The sequence below is a fragment of the Oncorhynchus tshawytscha genome, linkage group LG11, assembly GCF_018296145.1.
Source record: "Oncorhynchus tshawytscha isolate Ot180627B linkage group LG11, Otsh_v2.0, whole genome shotgun sequence".
Taxonomy (NCBI): Eukaryota; Metazoa; Chordata; class Actinopteri; order Salmoniformes; family Salmonidae; genus Oncorhynchus; species Oncorhynchus tshawytscha.
Genome location: NC_056439.1, coordinates 22,207,467 through 22,226,745, shown reverse-complemented (window position 1 = coordinate 22,226,745; position 19,279 = coordinate 22,207,467). Strand labels below are relative to the sequence as shown.

The 19,279-nt window shown below is 43.6% G+C and overlaps 2 protein-coding genes across 2 annotated transcripts in view; one reads left to right on the top strand and one right to left on the bottom strand.

The window, feature by feature from the left end:
• The window catches only part of ttc6 (tetratricopeptide repeat domain 6), a 28,659-nt gene extending 15,415 nt beyond the window's left edge, over window positions 1–13,244 (bottom strand). The window contains exons 1-22 of the mRNA XM_024437048.2: window positions 11,840–13,244; window positions 11,564–11,623; window positions 11,185–11,364; window positions 10,883–11,013; window positions 9,111–9,290; window positions 8,667–8,826; window positions 8,188–8,292; window positions 7,681–7,782; window positions 7,526–7,612; window positions 7,007–7,416; window positions 6,287–6,821; window positions 5,904–6,033; window positions 5,240–5,415; window positions 4,864–5,000; window positions 3,813–3,982; window positions 3,375–3,495; window positions 2,920–3,070; window positions 2,743–2,825; window positions 1,822–1,898; window positions 1,449–1,606; window positions 767–901; window positions 225–374 (exon numbers count right to left, since the gene is read on the bottom strand). Of these exons, the coding sequence (XP_024292816.1) occupies window positions 225–374; window positions 767–901; window positions 1,449–1,606; window positions 1,822–1,898; window positions 2,743–2,825; window positions 2,920–3,070; window positions 3,375–3,495; window positions 3,813–3,982; window positions 4,864–5,000; window positions 5,240–5,415; window positions 5,904–6,033; window positions 6,287–6,821; window positions 7,007–7,416; window positions 7,526–7,612; window positions 7,681–7,782; window positions 8,188–8,292; window positions 8,667–8,826; window positions 9,111–9,290; window positions 10,883–11,013; window positions 11,185–11,364; window positions 11,564–11,623; window positions 11,840–12,886 (4,485 nt within the window). The 5' untranslated portion in view covers window positions 12,887–13,244. The remainder of the gene's footprint in view (window positions 1–224; window positions 375–766; window positions 902–1,448; window positions 1,607–1,821; window positions 1,899–2,742; window positions 2,826–2,919; window positions 3,071–3,374; window positions 3,496–3,812; window positions 3,983–4,863; window positions 5,001–5,239; window positions 5,416–5,903; window positions 6,034–6,286; window positions 6,822–7,006; window positions 7,417–7,525; window positions 7,613–7,680; window positions 7,783–8,187; window positions 8,293–8,666; window positions 8,827–9,110; window positions 9,291–10,882; window positions 11,014–11,184; window positions 11,365–11,563; window positions 11,624–11,839) is intronic.
• Window positions 13,245–15,108: 1,864 nt separating this feature from the next.
• foxa1 (forkhead box A1) lies at window positions 15,109–18,142 on the top strand. The gene is made up of 2 exons (XM_024437977.2): window positions 15,109–15,310; window positions 16,237–18,142. The coding sequence occupies exons 1-2, from the start codon at window positions 15,239–15,241 to the stop codon at window positions 17,470–17,472; spliced, it is 1,308 nt and encodes a 435-aa protein (XP_024293745.1). The 5' UTR covers window positions 15,109–15,238; the 3' UTR covers window positions 17,473–18,142.
• The last annotated feature ends 1,137 nt before the right edge of the window (window positions 18,143–19,279 follow it).

Sequence of the window (19,279 nt, the reverse complement as noted above, 5' to 3'; positions counted from 1 at the left end):
CCACACAATGTGTTCCATTGCACTGCTTCTGTATAATAAGGTTTCAGATACATTTAGGCTCTACAGTACATTTAGCCTGCATCCCAAATGGCACCCTATTCCCTATGGGCCCTGGTCAAAAGTAGCGCACTATGTAGGTAATACGGTGCAATTTAGGATTCAGCCATATACTGTACATGGGTGGACAGTGAGTTCCAGAGAACCAGTGGTTACGGAGCCTCTACCTGGAACAGGTTGGGGTTGATGAAGAGGGCTCTGTTGAAGTCCTGAACACTCTTGGACTGCTGCAGGCGCATACGACAGAGCCCACGCTGGTGGTACGCATCTGCATAGTCAGGGTTAATCTTCACTGCGTTGCTGAACGCATCAAAAGCCTGTCAGAAAACATGACAGTATCTTCAAATGGGGGTGTTAGTTTGGTGAAGGAGGCCGTTGCCAAGCCAGTATGTACTGTACCATAGACTATTTCACAATAACAGCATGTACCTAGTTAATGTGTTATGTAACATGAACTGAACAACAGGTGTTTCACTGCATGAAAAAAGAGAGAGAGAAAAAATCCTTGCAAAAGAGAAACAGCTTGAGATTTGACGGTTAGAAGACATAGTGGATTCAAAAACGGTGTGTTGGAGTAGCCAGTCTGTTTGTGCTGTCATGCCAAGCACTGTTGGCAAGAGCACAAATAGATCTGGGACCAGGCTAGTGTTGGGGGGCCATGCAGACAAATAACATGGATATCTGAACAGACAACGCCTAGTTACTATACCTGCAACAGGAGAGCCAGTGCCATGTAGCAGAGTCCAGTCAGATAGAAGACCTCTGCAGCTTCAGAGACGTTGTACAGGTTGGTTTCGTTGGGGCTCAGCAGAATCAGGGCTTTCCTGAAGCTCTCTACTGCCTCCTACAGCACAGTCACACACACACACACACACAGAAGGCTGCTGAGGGGAGAATGGCTCAAAATAATGGCTGGAATGGAGTAAATGGAATGGTATCAAACACATGGATACCAAGTATTTGATGTGTTCGATACCATTCCATTAATTCCGTTCCAGCCATTACTATGAGCATGTCCTCCCCAAATAAGTTGTCACTGGACGCCTGTGATACACACACGTCACCAACTCCCCCAAGACACTCACTCTCCCCTGATGACAGGGCATGTTAGGCCATGGTTATTGCTATAAAAATCTCATGCTGAGAAAAGTAGGCCAGTTGTATTGGTAAGCTACCCGACGCCATTATGTTAGCTTCAGAACATCTTTACTAGGACACAACCCGGATGTTACACAGAGCATTATGGTTACTGTAGTACATCAAGCTACAGGCCTAATCATTGGAATGAGGAAGACAAACAAGCAAATCACTGGAGGAAACAGGGCAACATTGATCATTCAGCTTTAGCATATACATGACAAGGCATGGTAACTCAGAACGTAACAACCCACCATGAACTTGCGTGCCTTCATCTGTGTCTTGCCCAGGAGAATGAGGATAGGAGATGAAGATCGGTTGTTGGAGGCTGCCTCCAGACAGGCAATGGCTTTGGCATCATTCCCCAGGAAAGACTGGACAGCAGCCTGCTGGATGGGAGATGACCCTAGTGCTGGTGGTGGGTAAGGGTCACTGGTCAGTATTAGCCTGGTCCCAGATTTGTTTGTGCTCTTGCCAATAGCATTACTCATTGTGAAGCCATGATTCTTACTCCGTAATCAGTAAGTTCCTGCCATATAGTGTCAGTCTGTGAGATAACAAGGGCTTGTCAGTCAGGGTCAGGGAACTCATATTATGCTTCCTGGATCCTGATTAGAATCGCTGTACCTTTGTTCATCTCTGCAGCATACTGGATACAGAACGTGGCCAGGTCAAACTGTTCCATGTCACACAAATACTGGCCCCTGAAACACAGAGAGAGCATTGTGGATATGTCAATATACACTGAGTATACAAAATGTTCCATGACATAGACTGACAAGGTGAAACCAGGTGAAAGCTATAAGCCCTTATTGATGCCACTTGCTAAATCCACTTCAGTCAGTGTAGATGAAGGGGAGGGGACAGGTTAATTAAGATTTTTAAGCCTTGAGACAATTGAGACATGGATTGTGTATGTGTGCCATTCAGAGGGTGAATGGGCAAGACAAAAGATTGAAGTGCCTTTGAATGGGATATGGTAGTAGATGACAGGGCACACCGGTTTGTGTCAAAAACTGCAACGCTGCCGGGTTTTACACGCTCAACAGTTTCCTGTGTGTATCAAGAATGGTCCACCACCCAAAGGACATCCAGCCAAATGGACACAACTGTGAGAAGCACTGGAATCAACATGGGCCAGCATCCCTGTGGAACGCTTTCGACATCTTGTAGAGTCCATGGTACTGATGAGTAAGGCGGGGGGAGGTCCGGAGGGGGATCAAGAGATGTTTATGTTTTTGAACACCTGTAACTACAATTTCCTGCAATCTGAGCCTTAATTGACAACAAATAAAGGATTTTTAAGAATTCTAGCTACATAGTGGTGCAGCCAGTCCACAAGGTGGCACAGCACCCCTCTTATATTATTTGGGGAGAACCCTGTACTACTTTTGTATTCTTAAAGAATAGTTTAGGTCCCCTTTCACGGACTTAAAACTCAAGCCTGATATCCTTCCTCTGATATAGAACATTTATACAGGGAAAGGCCCACTCTAAATCTAAGACAATAGCTTGTTTGTGACAGAAAAGCTCTGTAAGAACCTTTACCTCATGATATACAATTGTTGAGCGTCTGGTTTCATATGCGTGGCTCGTGTCAGATCTTTCAGCGCTCTCTTCAGATCATTGACCTTTTTGGTGAAGAATAAGGTTAATGATTTATACATTATAAAGTGACAACCTGAAAATCTTGGTGACTTGCATCATGACATTTTAAATGCTTACATTGCGATAGGCTTGGGCACGGCAGATGTATCCTCTGATGTAGGTGGGGTCCACCCTCAAAGCGTTGCTGAACATTCGGATGGCTTCATAGTTCTGGCCCATATTCAACATGAAGATCAAGCCCAGGTTCACATGGGCCAGCGCTACAGACCTAACAGGAACAAGAAATCATCACAAAGTGGGGAAAAACATTAAAGGAAATATAACTTCTCTCTAATCTCACAACAATTATTAGACTTGAAAAAAGATTCTAGTTCTTATCATTCAAAATGTTCATACATCTCAACAGTCTTGTTGAATATTTAGCTTCGAAATGTCCTCCCTCTTTTCTTCTCTCCCCCTCTCTCCTTCTCTTCCCCTCTACATCTCCCGCTCCTCTTTCTCACTCAAAGCCCTGTTGCTCTTTTCAGAAGAAAGGATCCACTCTGCCAAAGCGAGAGGCCCAGTGGTATTACCTGTCAAGTTTGATCACAGCTTCAAAGTCGAACACGGCTTGTTGCCACTGCCGTCGCTCCGTATAGAGCAGGCCCCTGTGCAGGAAGGCCCTCAGGTTCTCTTGGCTATCATTAATGAGTACTGGTGGCACAGAAACAAATATAACAATAAGTTGTATCTCTGTGGTACTCACAGGACTGTATAACACAACACCTCCTCAATCCAGCACACAATGAAAGATATTAATAGCCTAAAAAACTCTGATTGGGGGTTAATGTAAACTGGAAGCTACCACTCTTCGACACACAACACATTGGATTGAAGATATTAATAGCATGAAATGGGGGTTAGGTGAGGTTTTGTTGATGATGTTGTTTGTAACTAATGGACTGTGGAAATGATTTTCCTCTCTGAGGACATCCGTACAATAAAGTGTATATTTATCTATTGTGTAATACCTGAGGTGCTGAGGTCTTGGAGGGAAATATCAGGCATCCTCTTCCTGAGCAGACAGCCCCGGTGGTAGAAGGCCAGCCAGTCATTGGGGTCCAGGTGAACTGCTAGGGAGAAGTCCTCGATGGCTTCCTGGTACTGACCCACCTTAGCATAGATCCTGCCCCTGTACGTCCTGTGGTACGTCCACATTATAACGAGAGGGTAACACCACTGACATTATGGAGGATAACACAACTGACTGTCAATCGACATTTCAGTGCGTGTGTGTGTGTGTTTTGAGAGAGAGGGAGAGAGACAGAACCTGTGTGTGATTGTGAGCTAAACACTCTAGTGACACTCTATTCCCTATATCAGGGATGGTCAACTCGCAGCCCCCCCTTTCGTAGGCCCGCAGACTAATTTCACACCAAAAAAATACAATCATTTGAATAATAGAATACACAAGCTACAATTTTGACATTTGGTTGTGCATCAGCAGTCACTCAATTAGCCCATGTCAGCAAAACATTTTTAGATTGGTTAGTTAGTCTAGCGGCCAGCTATCTAAACTTGTAGTAATCATTGTCAAACTAACAACCGGGATAGGGCCCATTGATAATCAGATATCATATTAAAAACTGCAAATGTTTGCCTCCTATGGCAAAATGTATAGAATTTCAGGAAATTAGCTTTAAAACTGCAAATGTTTCTCTTCGCTCCATGGCAAGATGAGGAGAATTACATGAAGTTAGTTATAAAGTTGCTAAATCTTCTCTCTGCCCCATGGCAAAATGTGTAGAATTGAGGCAAACTTGCTTTAAAACAACATTTTCTCTACGTCCCATGGCAAAATGTGCAGAATTGCAGGAAATGAGGGGGGGTATGGATGTGAGTACGCAGACCCACTAGCTACTGCGGCCCCTTATGATGAGTTCCGTTTTTTGGTGGGCCACAACCCCATCAAAGTTGCTCATTCCTGTCCTATATAGTGCACTACTACCTATGGGCCCTGGTCAATAGTTGTGCACTATATATAGGGAATAGGGTGTCATTTGGGACACACACATTGATTACCTGGCGATGGCATGGCTGGGATCACGCTGGAGCAGCAGAGTAAAGTCAGACAGAGCCACCATCCAGTTACAGCTGTGGAAGTACTGCAGGCCGTGGGTCAACAGAGCATCCGTTCTCCCTGGGTTGATGGTGAACGTCTGGAAGACAAAGATTACAGACATACACACCAGTCACAGCAGTCTCCTGTTAAGCCCTTGTTCTGTGGCTTATGCTGGCAAAATAACCCAGAGGTCAGCCCTGGAGTGAAGTGGAATCTCTTCTCAATCAATACACAATATCACGCTGTTGGTTTTCTACCTTTGATGGCTGTATTAAACCCAGACTACATCCTAAGAGTGCTTTGAGACCCAGTGATGTCAGTGGCAGCGTGACTTACTTTGGCATAGTCCTCCATGGCCAGTAGAATCTCATTCCTCTTCTCGTACATCTCCGCCCTCTTGAAATAGTTGTCATCGTCTTCAGGTCTGCATTTGATGGCCTGAGTGTAGTTTATAATAGCCAGGGTGGTCTCTCCTCTCACTCTGTAGATTTCTGCTTTGGACTTGAAGGCATCTGGTAAACACATATAAAAAGGCTGGTAATGTATTGTACTGTACAGTAGTCTAGAAAAGAGGAAGAGCTATAGCTGTACAGCCGTGAACCATAATCAAATCACATGTAAGTCCAGTTGCATCCTTAACCGTGGGTACATCACCAGAATTGCCTTAATAAATTGACCAGCAGTGTAATGCCACAGAATGTACAATAACTATAGTCAACACAAATGTGTTCCTATTTGCAAAAAGGAACTAACATTTAAATCAATGGAGCACTCACTAACTTCAAAATACAGATGGAACGTGCCAGAGCGAAAAAACAACAACTAAAAGGCTCATAAAATGAGGAATTTAAATTCATTCAAGTGAGCGATTCAGCAGAAGTGCAATCACTTTCACCTTGGCAGAGTCAGTCAGTGCATCATCACGCTGTATGTACCGCAAATCACTTTTATCTACAGCAACTAATAAAACACACAGGGCTTTGGGCTGTGGTGGGCTTACCTGCATGTTTCTTGGTGTGCTTGATGATAAAGTTCAGGTCATCCAAAGCACTATTCTGGTTGTTTCTGAGCAGATAAATGCTGTGCCTGTGCCAGTAAGCATCCAGCAGGTAGGGCTCTAGGGAAATGGCCTAGTGTGGAAACAACAACACATGAACCATTTATCATCAGAAGCTAGGCCTAGAGGAGGAAAATGAAGCTAGTGGGGAAATCAGGTCAAACCTATTAGCTAGCTTATATACTTAAAAATAAATGTCGAAATCAAGTTACTTTGACTAGCCTCCAACTACAATTACAGTATTCTGACCTAACACACTCCTCCATGGCTGTCCTACTTCAGAAGCAAACCTCTGCTAGCCTACTGAAAATGTGAACTAAACTTACGGCATTGAGATCCTCCAGAGCCTGGTTAAGCCGGCCCAGTTTCTTCTGCAGCGCCCCCCTGCGACACAGGTCAAAGGCGCTGGGTCTGTCCTGCTGGGCAATAGCCTGGGTCAGCTTGGCCACCTCTCCCTCCAGGTCGCCTGTGGTCAGTCCCTGGTCCAGGGTCAGAGACAGGTCCACCCAGTCCAGAGGCTGTATCTCATCCAGCATCAGGACCTTCTCCCCAGGCTTCTTCAGGGCCCCGCTCTGGAGGCTGCTGCTGGGGGCCCTCTTAGAGGAGTCTGACTCTTTCTTGGAGGTGCTGCTGCTCTCCTCCAGTGGGGGGAAGAGCTGGTCAAACCAGGCATCCCAGATATCCCTCACCCACTCCCGGGGAGGGAGCACGTCGGGGATGCCACCCTGGTCAGAGGCAAAGCTCTCAAAGTCCAGCACCAGGGGTAGGCTCGGGTAGCGAGGCAAGGGGAGAGGGAGGGGAGGCTCCTCTGTAAGGCACGTGGTGGGTTTGATGGGTAGTAGCTGGCACACAGACTCACTCCTGGGAACACAGGAGGCAGGCAACACAGATAGACAGGGTGATTAGATGTAAAGAGGAAATGTATACATTCTGTAAATACAGCAATAACATGGGTCTACGGTATATCCAAATGAAAGCACATTCGTCTGGAAGTTCTATAACTGCTTTGTTAGCCAAATGAATCGCAGTACTGTAAGCCTGCCTACCTGATGAGAGTACGTGGTGGCTCCTGCAGTTTTTCGTGGATGTAGGCCAGCTTGGCAGGGCACAGCTTCTTCCCACCCTTGGCGACCTTCCTCTTCGAGTGGGATATGCTGCCTCCCCTGACAGGTTCCGCCATCATCACCCTGCCTCGGTCCCTCCTGTACTGGAGTTGACTCTGGCTGAGGGCTGGGGTAAGCTCCTCTGTGTTGGGGCCTGCTGCGGGGGCTTGGTGGTCGGCCTCCTGCTGGACAGTGGGAGTAACCTGGGGATGGGTCTCCTCAGCCAGCACAGTGGAGGACAGCTGCTGCCGAACCACCTCCAGCTCTCTGGTGACGGTGGCAAAGTCACATGATACCTTGAGGAAGGCCTCTGGCTCAGGGTTGAGGTGTGGGGCAGAGAAGGGTCTCTTCAACTGGGTCAAGATGGTGAATAGTGAGACCATGGTCAGATCCTCTGCTTAGGTGGTGAGATAGTGGTTTATCGTGTTATTGAATGACATGACATTTTTCATATACACTCACCTGTTCTTCGTCAATGGAGGGTTGAGGTGACTGCTCAATTACTCTGAGGTCTATCATAGACTTGAACTTTCTGGACAGCACATTTTCCTGTAGGAAGATCCAACACGTTTGTAAGGGCATGCTAGAAGGGGGGGGTAACTAAAGCACACACTGACCACTGAGGTGGTTGGCTCCATCTCTGTCAGGTCACAGGCTGATTCCACCAGGTCCTGTAGATCACCATAGAGCTCCTCTCTGGAGAGATCGTTCCGCGTTGCCTTAGTAACAAACACCATAGAAACACAGCAGGGTGAGATCACATTGGCGAGGTTTGGTTAACTGGTTCACTTGCAATTTGATATTCTGATATATCAAAGCTATTATTCAGATATATCAAAGATATTTGATATTCAAAGTTATTATATTTCACCAGGACATCTTTGGTTAGAAAGGCATGATCAATGTGGCCTTGTTAATGTTATCTATCTTTCAGAGTAGTAGGGCATCTTGTAATGTAATGATCAAAGAGCATCTCCAATGTTCCCCCATCACGTCTCAACTAAAACACAGCCAGGAACAAATAGAGTAGAGTTAAGTCCTCCGTTAACAGTCCATGTGGACTGACTGTCTGGGAGGGAAGTAGCCTACAAGTCCGTCTGTAAACATCAGAGGCTCAGTACTACCTGGTACTTGGGAAAGAGTTTGTGTTTGACGAATGCAGGAGAGCAGCTGAACTTAGGAGGCGCTGGGTGCCAGAACATCTTCAGCTCGTTGGAACACAGAGAGGTCTGGGAGGAAGGAGAGAGATACTGTATGAGACACACAGAGAACTGGGAGGATAGACACTTCAAGACAGGTGACTCATCTAGACTAATGAAAAAGGCCCCTTGAATAAAACAAAGTCACACGTGACATTAAAAAGATAATGCGGAACTGGAACTGAAACATTGGAACTGAAACATTTGACATTCTTAAACAATCCCAGATAGCTACAGTGTTAGTATCATGTTATAAGCAGTCCCTTTAAAAAAACTCCTGTTTCTAATGAGTTACAAATATGTTTGGTGCCACCTAGTGGATCATCTTGTTGGATGGTGAAACACTTTCTAGACAAAATGTTTGGGGGGAAAAGTTGTATAAACATAGTGCTGATCCTCCTCACCGCCTGTCCATGAAGCATCATCCTGGGCTTCTCTACGTAAAACTCAGCGATCCTCTGCCAGTCAGCCAGGCTGTCTGAAGTCTGGGAAGGCAGGTGACTCACACAGTCCTTTCCATCAGACTCAGTCACCTCCACGCGGGGCACGCCTTCATTTAATATCCTGCAAAGAGATTCAATAGTTTTACATGATATGAGGTTGTTGTAATGATACTCCTGACATGCAAAGTTTTCCCACGTGGATTGCAGAAGGTAGTGAGAGAGAAAGTGGAGACGATGACCAAATCATATTTACTAAATTATTTAATGCAACCCTGTATCACAGCACTTCAATTCCAAATGTTGCTATAAAGTCTAGGTTTTGGTCAGAAAACAACTTATGAAGCAGAGCCTGGGAGAGATAGATAAATAAAAGTTAAATAAAAAAATGTAATAAAAGCATTTTACCTGTGTCTGTCAGGCTGGGCAGCGATGTGTTGTAGTGCTGCCCTCTGTTGGTGAAACTGTGGTGGTGCACTGAGTTGGCTGGAGGTGTGACAGACCCGGGAAGCCAGCTGCAGCTCCAGAGGCAGGGCCTGGCTGACTGGGGTTGTACAGAGGTGGTGAATGGTCTTGTACCCATCTGCACTGTAGGAGAGAATTAGAACAGTAATGACGACAATGTTGTGATACTCTTACTTCGCCAGTCCGTTTGTGCCATCATGCTAACTCATGGCTTGACAATGATAGCAATAGAGTTGGTGAGAACACAAACAGATCTAGGACCAGGGTAATACTTACTTTCAATTGTATCTAAATGTAACATAATTTCTGACTTCTTTACCTAGTCTGCAATAACACAGGGTATATATAAAACCCAACATACAGTATTATCATGTATGGTAAAGGGAGAAGTCAGCTGACATTTTGCTTTCAACCAAAACCCCACTGGTTTGTTATATTGAAGAATGTCAACGATTCAACAACAATCCACATATTTGAAACGTCTACAAGCAATACAGTGGTCTTGAGGCTTGTCCTAACAGATGAACCATTCTCTGTGGCGTAAGCAGATGAGGTGGTGGTTTATTTGCTCAGATCATCCCTGCCATAACTTCTCACCACTCTTTGAACTGGACACTCTGTGTGTGGCATCTCTGTGCTAGGAGGGAAAGGCCCGGCCTCCCTTCGTCACCCACCACCCACCTCCTGTCCTGACAGACACTGGACAATTTATTGGAGCCTAACATGTTCACTACGGCCTGCCACTCCTGAGATTGATCATCTCTCTGGCACTCTGGGTTAGGTAGGCATGCCTCAGCTCAGCTAGCGGAGCGGCAAACCTGTAAGGTCACCCTGGAGTCATTTGCCTTATTTTCAATGAAATGAGCATTCCATAACTGTGGAGTGGAGCTGACCTGAGCACTGCCTTCAGCCTTGCTCCTTATCTAATCCATGTACCATCAGCCAGACAGGCTGGCAGCCTGGCCCCCTTATAAAGCCTCTTATCCATACCCAACAGAAACCTTTCAGTGAACCAAAGCTCTGAAAAACACCCCTAATTAAATGGCACTTGTTTTGGTTCCATTTTTTCGTCAATGGGGTTGGAGGGGAGTGGAAGGAGTGGGAGGGTGTGGCACAACTCCAACTCAGCACTTGCAGCAGGAGGAGGCAGTAAATCTGGTCTCTTTAGGTGAGTAAGGAGTCAGTTATAAGGAAGTGTGTGGTTGCACCAGGCTCCAGACAGAGAGAGAGCAGTCTAAAGAGTGTGTTAGGCTAGGAGCATGATTACTCTCTGTGTCAATGGGTCTCCGAGAATCAGGTGGGGAGTTTTGATGATAGCTTAAAAGTCACTTTATTTGCAGAGAGACTCCCTGGAACTGAGCTCATCTCCGTCCAATGCCACCCCCGCCCAATCCATTAAAGTCAAGGTCGGAGATGGTTACTAATGATAGTGAGTTGAAGAGGTTGTTGGAAAACAACTTTGTTAAAAAAAAGCAGGGATAACACAGTGACGACCGTGATTATACAGGGTTTAAGCAACATGTCTTCATGTTTTAGGAGAAAACCACTATTTATTTGACAGTGCAGTGTTGTATGTGGTATACAATTTAATACCCAAGTTTGTAATAGAAGTAGTAGTTTAACCTCCAATAATGATCACAACTCAAAACCAGTTCGATACAACAACTCACATCTCTCATGATCAACCAGACTGACAGGGAATACAAGACGCTTACTGTGCTTTGGGGGCCCATGTTGCTAGAGGGGAGAGGCCTTGAATGGTTTTGTTTTGTAAAGACACCCTCGCTGGTCTCTGAGAAGGAGCTATGGTATCTCCTCGAGCTGTCATTACATCTGCATAAGTCACCTTTGATGGTGGGAGGGGGAAAAAAACCACAAAGACAAACGTTTGTCTTCTAATTGTGGGAGCTAAAATAAGAAAAGACTTAAATAAATTAGGCGTGAACAAGATAAACTGATAGTACAGTTACAACTACTGAACTTCACACAATGACAGCCACATGAATCCAAGTATTACCTTCTGTGGAAGAGCAGAGACCATAGAGTCATCGCCGTCTGTCTCTCGTTCAGACAGTGAGTGAGCGATCTTGTAGACCCCTGATGTGACTTTAGGGGACTCAGCAGGTCTTGGAGGGGTAGGAGAATCCCTCTTAACCCACAACATCCTCTGTGGAACCGGGGACCTCTGAGGAGTATCCTGGAAAAATGTGGATAAGATGTTTGTTAATGTTAACTATCTTACTAACAGAATTCTTTATTAAGGTTGAATTTAGTTTAAACTTTATACAACCTTAATAACAGAAACCTCTACACTTGAAAATGTTCTCAAATGCTCTGAAAATCTATTTTTCAATGAAATTTGATAAAATCTAAAAACACTATAGCCTCTGCATTACCTCTGTTGGTACATGGCTAATATTCTCTTCTCTCTCCTCTGATTCCACTGTTTTTTCTTCCTTTAAAAATGATTAAATGTTATAACAAAAACAAAGATTGTCATTAATCAATACAAGTGTAAATTGCTATGAGCATTGAATACCTGTTTAAATAACTAATATAAAATAACTATCACCGGGCTTAATTAAAATCTCTACCAAAAGTACAAAAGGTCAAAATGTTTGTGACCATTCAGGATATTATATGTTGTTGTCCTATTGTTATCATGTTGTCACCTCGTTTTCAGCATTGTAGCTGTCCCCCAGCACTCTTTCCATCAGCTCCTTGATCATCTGGTCCGAGGCAGATGGCATATCACTGTCTCCTCTCTGTAAGGAGGCAATGATCTCATCCACCGTCCTCCCTCTGCCTCTGACAAGCCCCATAGTCGTGGCCACTGACTCCTCTGGGTGTCTCTGCTGGGGGTCCGTGTCCTCCTGGCTCTCTGCAACCTCGGCCCCTACAATGCCCTGTGCCTCCTCCAGCAGCTCTGTGGTGGACTTGACACTGTGAATACTGTTAGGGGCCATGCTACTCCTCTGGCTCTTTGAGCTTCTGTCGTCAGTGGGCGTCCTTGGTGCATGCGTAGACCTATCTTTCTGATTCCTCCTTTTCTTTTTCTTGACCTTCTGTGGGGCTTTCCCGTGGGATGGCTCGGGGCCCGAGTCCTCACTGTTCCTGCTGTCATCGGTGTTGTCCGAGCTCAGAGCCAGACATCTGCTGAAGAAGTTGGATCTCCGGATGCGCCTCTCTGCTGCTTCCTTCTCCGACACCTGCTCTGACTCCTTCTTGCTCTTGTATATAAACATCCTGGTCCCTGTTGCTGGCCTCTCTGACCTGGGCTTAGAGGGAGGCTGTGGCCTCATGGACATGGACACCACTTTGGTAGTCCCTGCTAGCTGAGCTATGGCCGGCTTCTGGGAAGGTTTCTGGCCTGGAGAAGACAGGACCAAATGAACTGAATTTCTCCCTTCACTGATTCCTTTGATACATGTGGTTCCTTGACTCCTGCTCACCTCAGACTTTGTTTTAGGGATGTCTAGTAGGAGAGCACTTTGTGGTAAGGAGGCAGGTGGTGATTGTAGCAGATCTGCATGGAACTCCAACAGGCTGACTGACCCTGCAGACATCTGTGAGGTCCTATTTTGGGGTGTGTCCGATGTGCCACAGGGTCCCTCTGTAGCCTCTTCCATCAGTCCTGATGACTCCAGTGTGTGGAGAGAGTCTGGTGGTTGATCCTGTGTGCTGGTGGTTGTGTGGGAGTTGAAAAACAGCTGCTTCATTTATAGGAATTCACACTGGGACTCATTGCGTAGCACCCCTAACTCCTTCTTCAGCTTCTTGCTGTGGCTCAGAACCTTATTTCTCAGCAAGTTGCTCCATGTCTATCAACGTGACCAAATGTTGGAAAGTGAAACATGCATAAAAAGTAAAGGACTAAGGATGGAAGTGGGTGAGTTGTAAGAGGTATTCTTTTTCAATGGGTGATTATGAAACATCAATTAAAATGATTAAAACACACAGCAATAAAAACAAATGGTAGCCTAAAACGTGATATATGACATGATTGATGCTTATTCTATGTAGGACTACGCGGCCTACTCAATAACTGATGATGATCAAACTGTTGATGCTAAGATTTTTGTTACTGTGTGACAAAAAGTAGCAGCACTGTCAGTATAACAGCTTCACAGTGTGTATTTTGTTGCTAGTGAAGTTTGAAAGATGTCAACGAGCTACAATGTTGCCAGCAGTGAACCACTCCAATGCTACTAGAATAACGTTAGATTAGCTAACGTTAGCCAATTCCAACGCTTACCTTTTCCAAAACTATTGAAGTGACAAGACACCGCTGTTTGCTGAAATTGACGTTACTTTAAATGTCTGAATATCATCTCATAAACACGTTGGCAGGTAAAATGTTAACAAACTTTTGTGACGCTTTGACATCCACCATTTCTTCGTGGTGGCTGGGAGGATCTCCTAGCAACCAAACCAGACAACTAGGCTGGACAAAACAGACACCACGTGGGTGCAGAACTAAGACTGCCGAAGACCCGGACGAGCACTGGAAACTGAACTAAGTAAAAGGTTACAAATTGCGAACGTGTTCAACGCTCAAAGGCTTTTCTAATCGACAGAAGAAGTATAGCTTCAATTCGGCATAGGCCTATGCCTTTTTCTATTGGCTCTGTAGTTTTCATTATGGATGTGTAGGCCTTCAGGAAATATTATTGTCATGAAATCCAATATTGTCTAGTACGCTTTTCAAATGTGGAATGTATTCATCCCTTCTAATTTCTTTGGGACAATTCATCTTCTGATTCTATTTTCCTTTTTTCCCCTTTTTTTCTGTGCCATAATAAACATGTGATCATAAAAACTCGTGTCATAGAATAAAGCAATCTATTAGCGTAAATATCTGTAAAACAACCATTGGGCTTTGTGAAGTTGGCTATATCTACCGTGTCAGATTTCAAATCCAGCAGTAAACCTAATTTCCCATGCTTTGTGGGAGGTTTTAATCCGGCCTTAACAAATCGATTTTCTCTCCCTAATGGCGTTAGAGATCACCCTGAGATAATCCCATGTAAAGGGATAATTATCGCTGTTATTCCCTCATTAACGGGTTTAGAATCGAAGGACCTGGCTGCAACTGCTTGTAGGGCTACTGTCTAGTTAACAGAGCAGAGGAATATTGGGAAGCTTTTTTCACGCATATTAAGATGTTGACACTTGTCTTCTCCATTGTCCAGAGGCCATAACATTAAACATTAAGCCTGAAACACAGGCCTACGTAGGCTACAATTAAATCCTATATATGGGCATAGTCTGCACATACATTCAATTATTATAAAGAAATAAACCTTCATTGCTTATAAGTGAATATTTTTTATAAGAATATCCAATATCCTCAGTGCTAACGCCTTCTCAATTCTCGCAGAATTTAACATTTTGATACCTATCGACAACTTTCTGTGAGCCAGAGCAAATATTATCATGACATTGTAGGGCGCGCGCGCCCTTTGTGTAGGTAATGGATAATTTGAAATTATAGGCATAAACAGACTGTTTTGTTACATTTTATTTCATTAAAATTCCCGTCATGATTAATCTTAAAGACCTACAATTCTAGTTTGTAATGCTAGTTTCCTGTGTATTTGGTTTATGCCTGGCTTTCTCCGTGGCATATGAAATACCTTAATTTATGGATATAATTCCAAGTGCGTAATTGTACAACAACAAATGCCATGCTCGGCTGTTTTTCAAACCCTGCTTTCTGACTGATGGAATGTTTACACACCTTATTGGGGAGGGGAAAGCATTATTTTTGACGGAGCTATTTTTCTCTGTAAAGACGCAGAATAACTGTGGGCACCGGAGGGGTGACTTCAGCAAGGGAAAAAGAGCCAGGCAAATGAACACTGAAAAAGTGGGTGGGTTGTACCGCCTACGTATTAGGGGGAAGATCTAAACTCACAGGTCACACTGCATTCAACATCTATCTCCTCACTTCTTTACTCTAACCCTCCTGCAACATCCCACCAGTTACAACGCACCTTTTCCTAGGATACATTTCTCACAAACTCCAGTCTGAGGAACTGCATGTTTACGATTTGTGGATATCAACCATAATGTTGGGTACAGTGAAAATGGAAGGTCACGAAACGCCAGATTGGAGCAGCTATTACAATGACGCACAAGAGGTAGGCTATGTGTATTTCAGTTTTATTCGATTTGTGTATTAGAATAACAATTAGGTGCTAACTGATTTCCACGTCTTCGTTTTTGCGATGCATGTTTTCTAGCAAACTGCACTGAGTGTCCTTAAAAAAATTCAAATGACACGGTGTTGCTGTTGTTGTTTATAGAATATTGGGCTCTTTTGGGCATAGACTTCACTATATGCAACCTGATGATGTATCCTAAAGAACGAGAGACGGCCAAGCACGCCGGGTGGCAGCAGTGCACATTGCAGTCACAGCAGGCCGAATGCTGACTTGAGATACTGGCACTTTAACAAGAAATAAAATACCATTATACATGTGCGTAAAAATGGGATTAGGCACTGAATGTTTACCAGCCATCATGCAACGAGATCATGGCATATGTTTATCAATGCTTGCTATTCGAAAAGAAAGTTGCAGTCAGTGGAATGTTTCCAATCAATCTTAATTCGTTTGTTCCATACCAATATTAAGATTAATACAATTTGCTTGACCTTCTGTTTGTGCATAATAGGCCTACATAAAATGTTCATCTAAATGATTGCATTGCTTGAAAAGCAGCACAAAATCGCATTTTATACCCTAACACAATGAAACGATGTTGTTTGAGTTTGAGATATATAATATAAATGGACCAGGCTGCACTGTTTTGATGCTGCAGTTTAAAAGCTCTCAAAATGAATCTCATGTTTTTTAGTCAAATCGAATTAATTAAATTCGTTAAGTTTTTTAATATTTTGTGTTTATTAACAGCCTAATATTCATAAGTATTCATTATTATTGGCTTAACATTATTACACAGTCGATTTCAGCAGAATAAAAACAAATAATAAAAAACGTAAGCACTTTGAGTGTGTGGAAGACCAATGCATTGTTGTGATCACATTTCTCTCCTGTTATTCCAGGTATATTCGCCCATGGTGAACAACGGCATGAATGCAGGACTGAGTTCCATGAACAATATGAACAGTTACATGAGTATGTCTACTAATGGAAATATGACCTCAGGTTCTTTCAATATGTCTTACGCCAACCCCGGCCTGGGAGCCGGACTAAGCCCCGGGACAATGACAGGGATGCCCCCGAGCGCGTCCAGTGCGATGAACGGAATGGGTGGAGGGGTACCGTTAATGGGCACTGCCCTTAGCCCCTCGAACATGGGCGCGATGTCGGCTCAGCAGGCTTCCATGAACGCTATGAATCCATACGCGAGCATGAGCCCTACTATGAGCCCAATGTCCTATACTCAGCCCAACCTGAACCGAGCAAGGGACAACAAGTCGTTCAGGAGAAGCTACCCACACGCAAAGCCTCCGTATTCATACATATCCCTCATAACCATGGCCATTCAGCAAGCACCAAGCAAGATGCTCACGCTTAGCGAAATCTATCAGTGGATAATGGACCTATTCCCATACTACAGACAGAACCAACAGAGGTGGCAGAACTCTATTCGCCATTCCTTGTCTTTTAATGATTGCTTCATCAAAGTGTCTAGGTCACCGGATAAGCCAGGCAAAGGTTCGTACTGGGCCCTGCACCCAGATTCAGGAAATATGTTCGAGAACGGTTGTTACCTACGCAGACAAAAGCGCTTTAAATGCGAAAATAGAAAGATATCTTCAAGTAAAGGGGACGGAAGGAAAGACCAGTCCGGTTCTGGATCGCCTTCGAGCGAGAACACCAACAGCAAGACTGGGAATGTGGACTCCAACTCCCTCTCCAACCAGTCCTCCAGCCCTCACAGCATGGACCACAGGAGCAGTGGCAGCGCCTCTGAACTAAAGAGCAGCGGGCCACCTCTCCACCCCGTGGCCAGCTCGGCCACGTCCCTGTCCTCTCTCCCTTTACCTCCGCACTCGATGGCGCACGAGTCCCATCTGCACCTAAAAGGGGATCCCCATTACTCATTCAACCACCCGTTTTCAATAAATAATTTAATGTCATCCTCAGAGCAACAGCACAAACTGGATTTGAAAGCCTACGAGCAAGCTTTGCAATACTCTTCCTACGGCTCAAGTATGTCTTCCAGTCTACCCCTCGGCAGCGCGTCCATGGTAGGCAGAGCCATGGACCCATCCGCAATAGAGGCGTCATACTATCAAGGTGTGTATTCCAGACCAGTCCTCAACACTTCTTAGTATCTTCTCATTTTTATAGTGCTCGATAAAAGGATGACAGAAAACATTGATCATATTTTTTTGCATGCACCTGGTGCATAAGGACTGTTACTTTAATGTATAAGAATGTGTATGAGTAAAATACAATAGGCCTATACTGTAAAGTGTTACCATTGAATGATTGTATATCCAGTCGTAAATCATTGCTAGTGTATTTAAAACAATTTTGAGCTTGTAAAATAATGTTGTATTCCCCAAACTTGTAGTACCCACGATGAATATGTCCATGTGTGTTACTGTGTGCATGAATGAAGGTCAATAAGGTCTCGTGGAACGCGTGAGACAGGTGAAGCGACAAACACCCGTCTGTTCCAGATAGCTTACTTTTTAAATGGATGTTGTCATTTTACGCATTTGCTTTGGTTCATTTGCTAAATATCTGACAAACATATTTACAAACCAATCTTGTATAACAATCTTAAATTCCACGTGGAAATGCATTATAAATAAAAATGTGTATTTCTTTATACATGACAACTGTATGTCTTTTGTGGTATTTCTCAAACCAGAAAATGTGTGATTTTTATGTGCAGCCTAATGTCAGCGTTTTATCTTTCTCTGTTTGTTTTGATGTCTCTGCATGTGCTTAACTTATTTCTTGTTAATTTTCAAATAAAACAAATACGATTTATTCACTGATTGTTGGTATTTCTGATGTTAATTTTGAAGAGACTATTCTGTGCATGAGGCGTAAAAAAGTACTATTCAATTACGCAACTGTTCCAACTTTTAACGCATATCCAAATAATTCCGGAACAATATGAATTGTAACGTTTTGAGTTTAAAAATGAAGCCTTACAAAACATTTTCATTACCATTGTAAAGAGAGTGTATTACTTATATGGTCTAAAGCTTCTGTCAGAGTGACATATAGCCAGCATTGTTGTTCAGTCTTGTAAGCTATTGCGTAAAATATTGTATCATGAATGTAACTCCATATGAAATCAGGTTATGAACCATTGATAGACACATCTAAAGTGTATTCAATATAATTGTAATATCTCTGTAATGTTCATAAATGCTAACTGTATTGATGCTCGCTTGGGTTGACGCACCGCAAGTTTTTGATCAATGAGCAAGGCTAAAGCCAAATCTAACAGAAATACAGCCGCAGAGCTTTACCTCATAAAGGATTCCGGCGTGTTGTAAATTGATTTTTAACAATATCATGGAAAGACCAAAGCATCTTTTTGTGAACCGTAACCCTACATGATGCGGCTCGTGAACCTGAACAGATTTGACTTTGATCATGGTATTTTGTAGACACACATTTTGGCTGAGTAACCGTGAAATGTGTTTAATTATCATGTAATTGCCCCCCGATGCGCAAATAACATGGAGAATTGAATTGAGTGTGGTGAAAATATCGCGGAGAATTGAGGCTTTATAGGCTTATGCCATAGGCCTGTGGTCTGTGTTTTGTTTTTCAGTTTATATTTCCACAGACACATTCAAGCTTACTTGTTTTAAATAAATAAAATAACATTTTAAGAAGCTATGTTCATTTAGATAATATATTAACTGTGTTTGGAACAACTGAGAAGCTTGTCTGCGAATGAGTTTCATATGCTCGAGGCGTACCTTTAGCCTACTCCAGATGAACTGACATTAATATGAACAATATCTAAAAACCTAATTTTGTATGCTTTCAATTGTATATTTTTCAAATCAATTTTGGACTATAATATCCTAAATGGTGACTAATAAAATGTTTCTTGTTGGTCACTTTAAATATGGATAACATTTGGCCTATTGTCCTGCAACGATT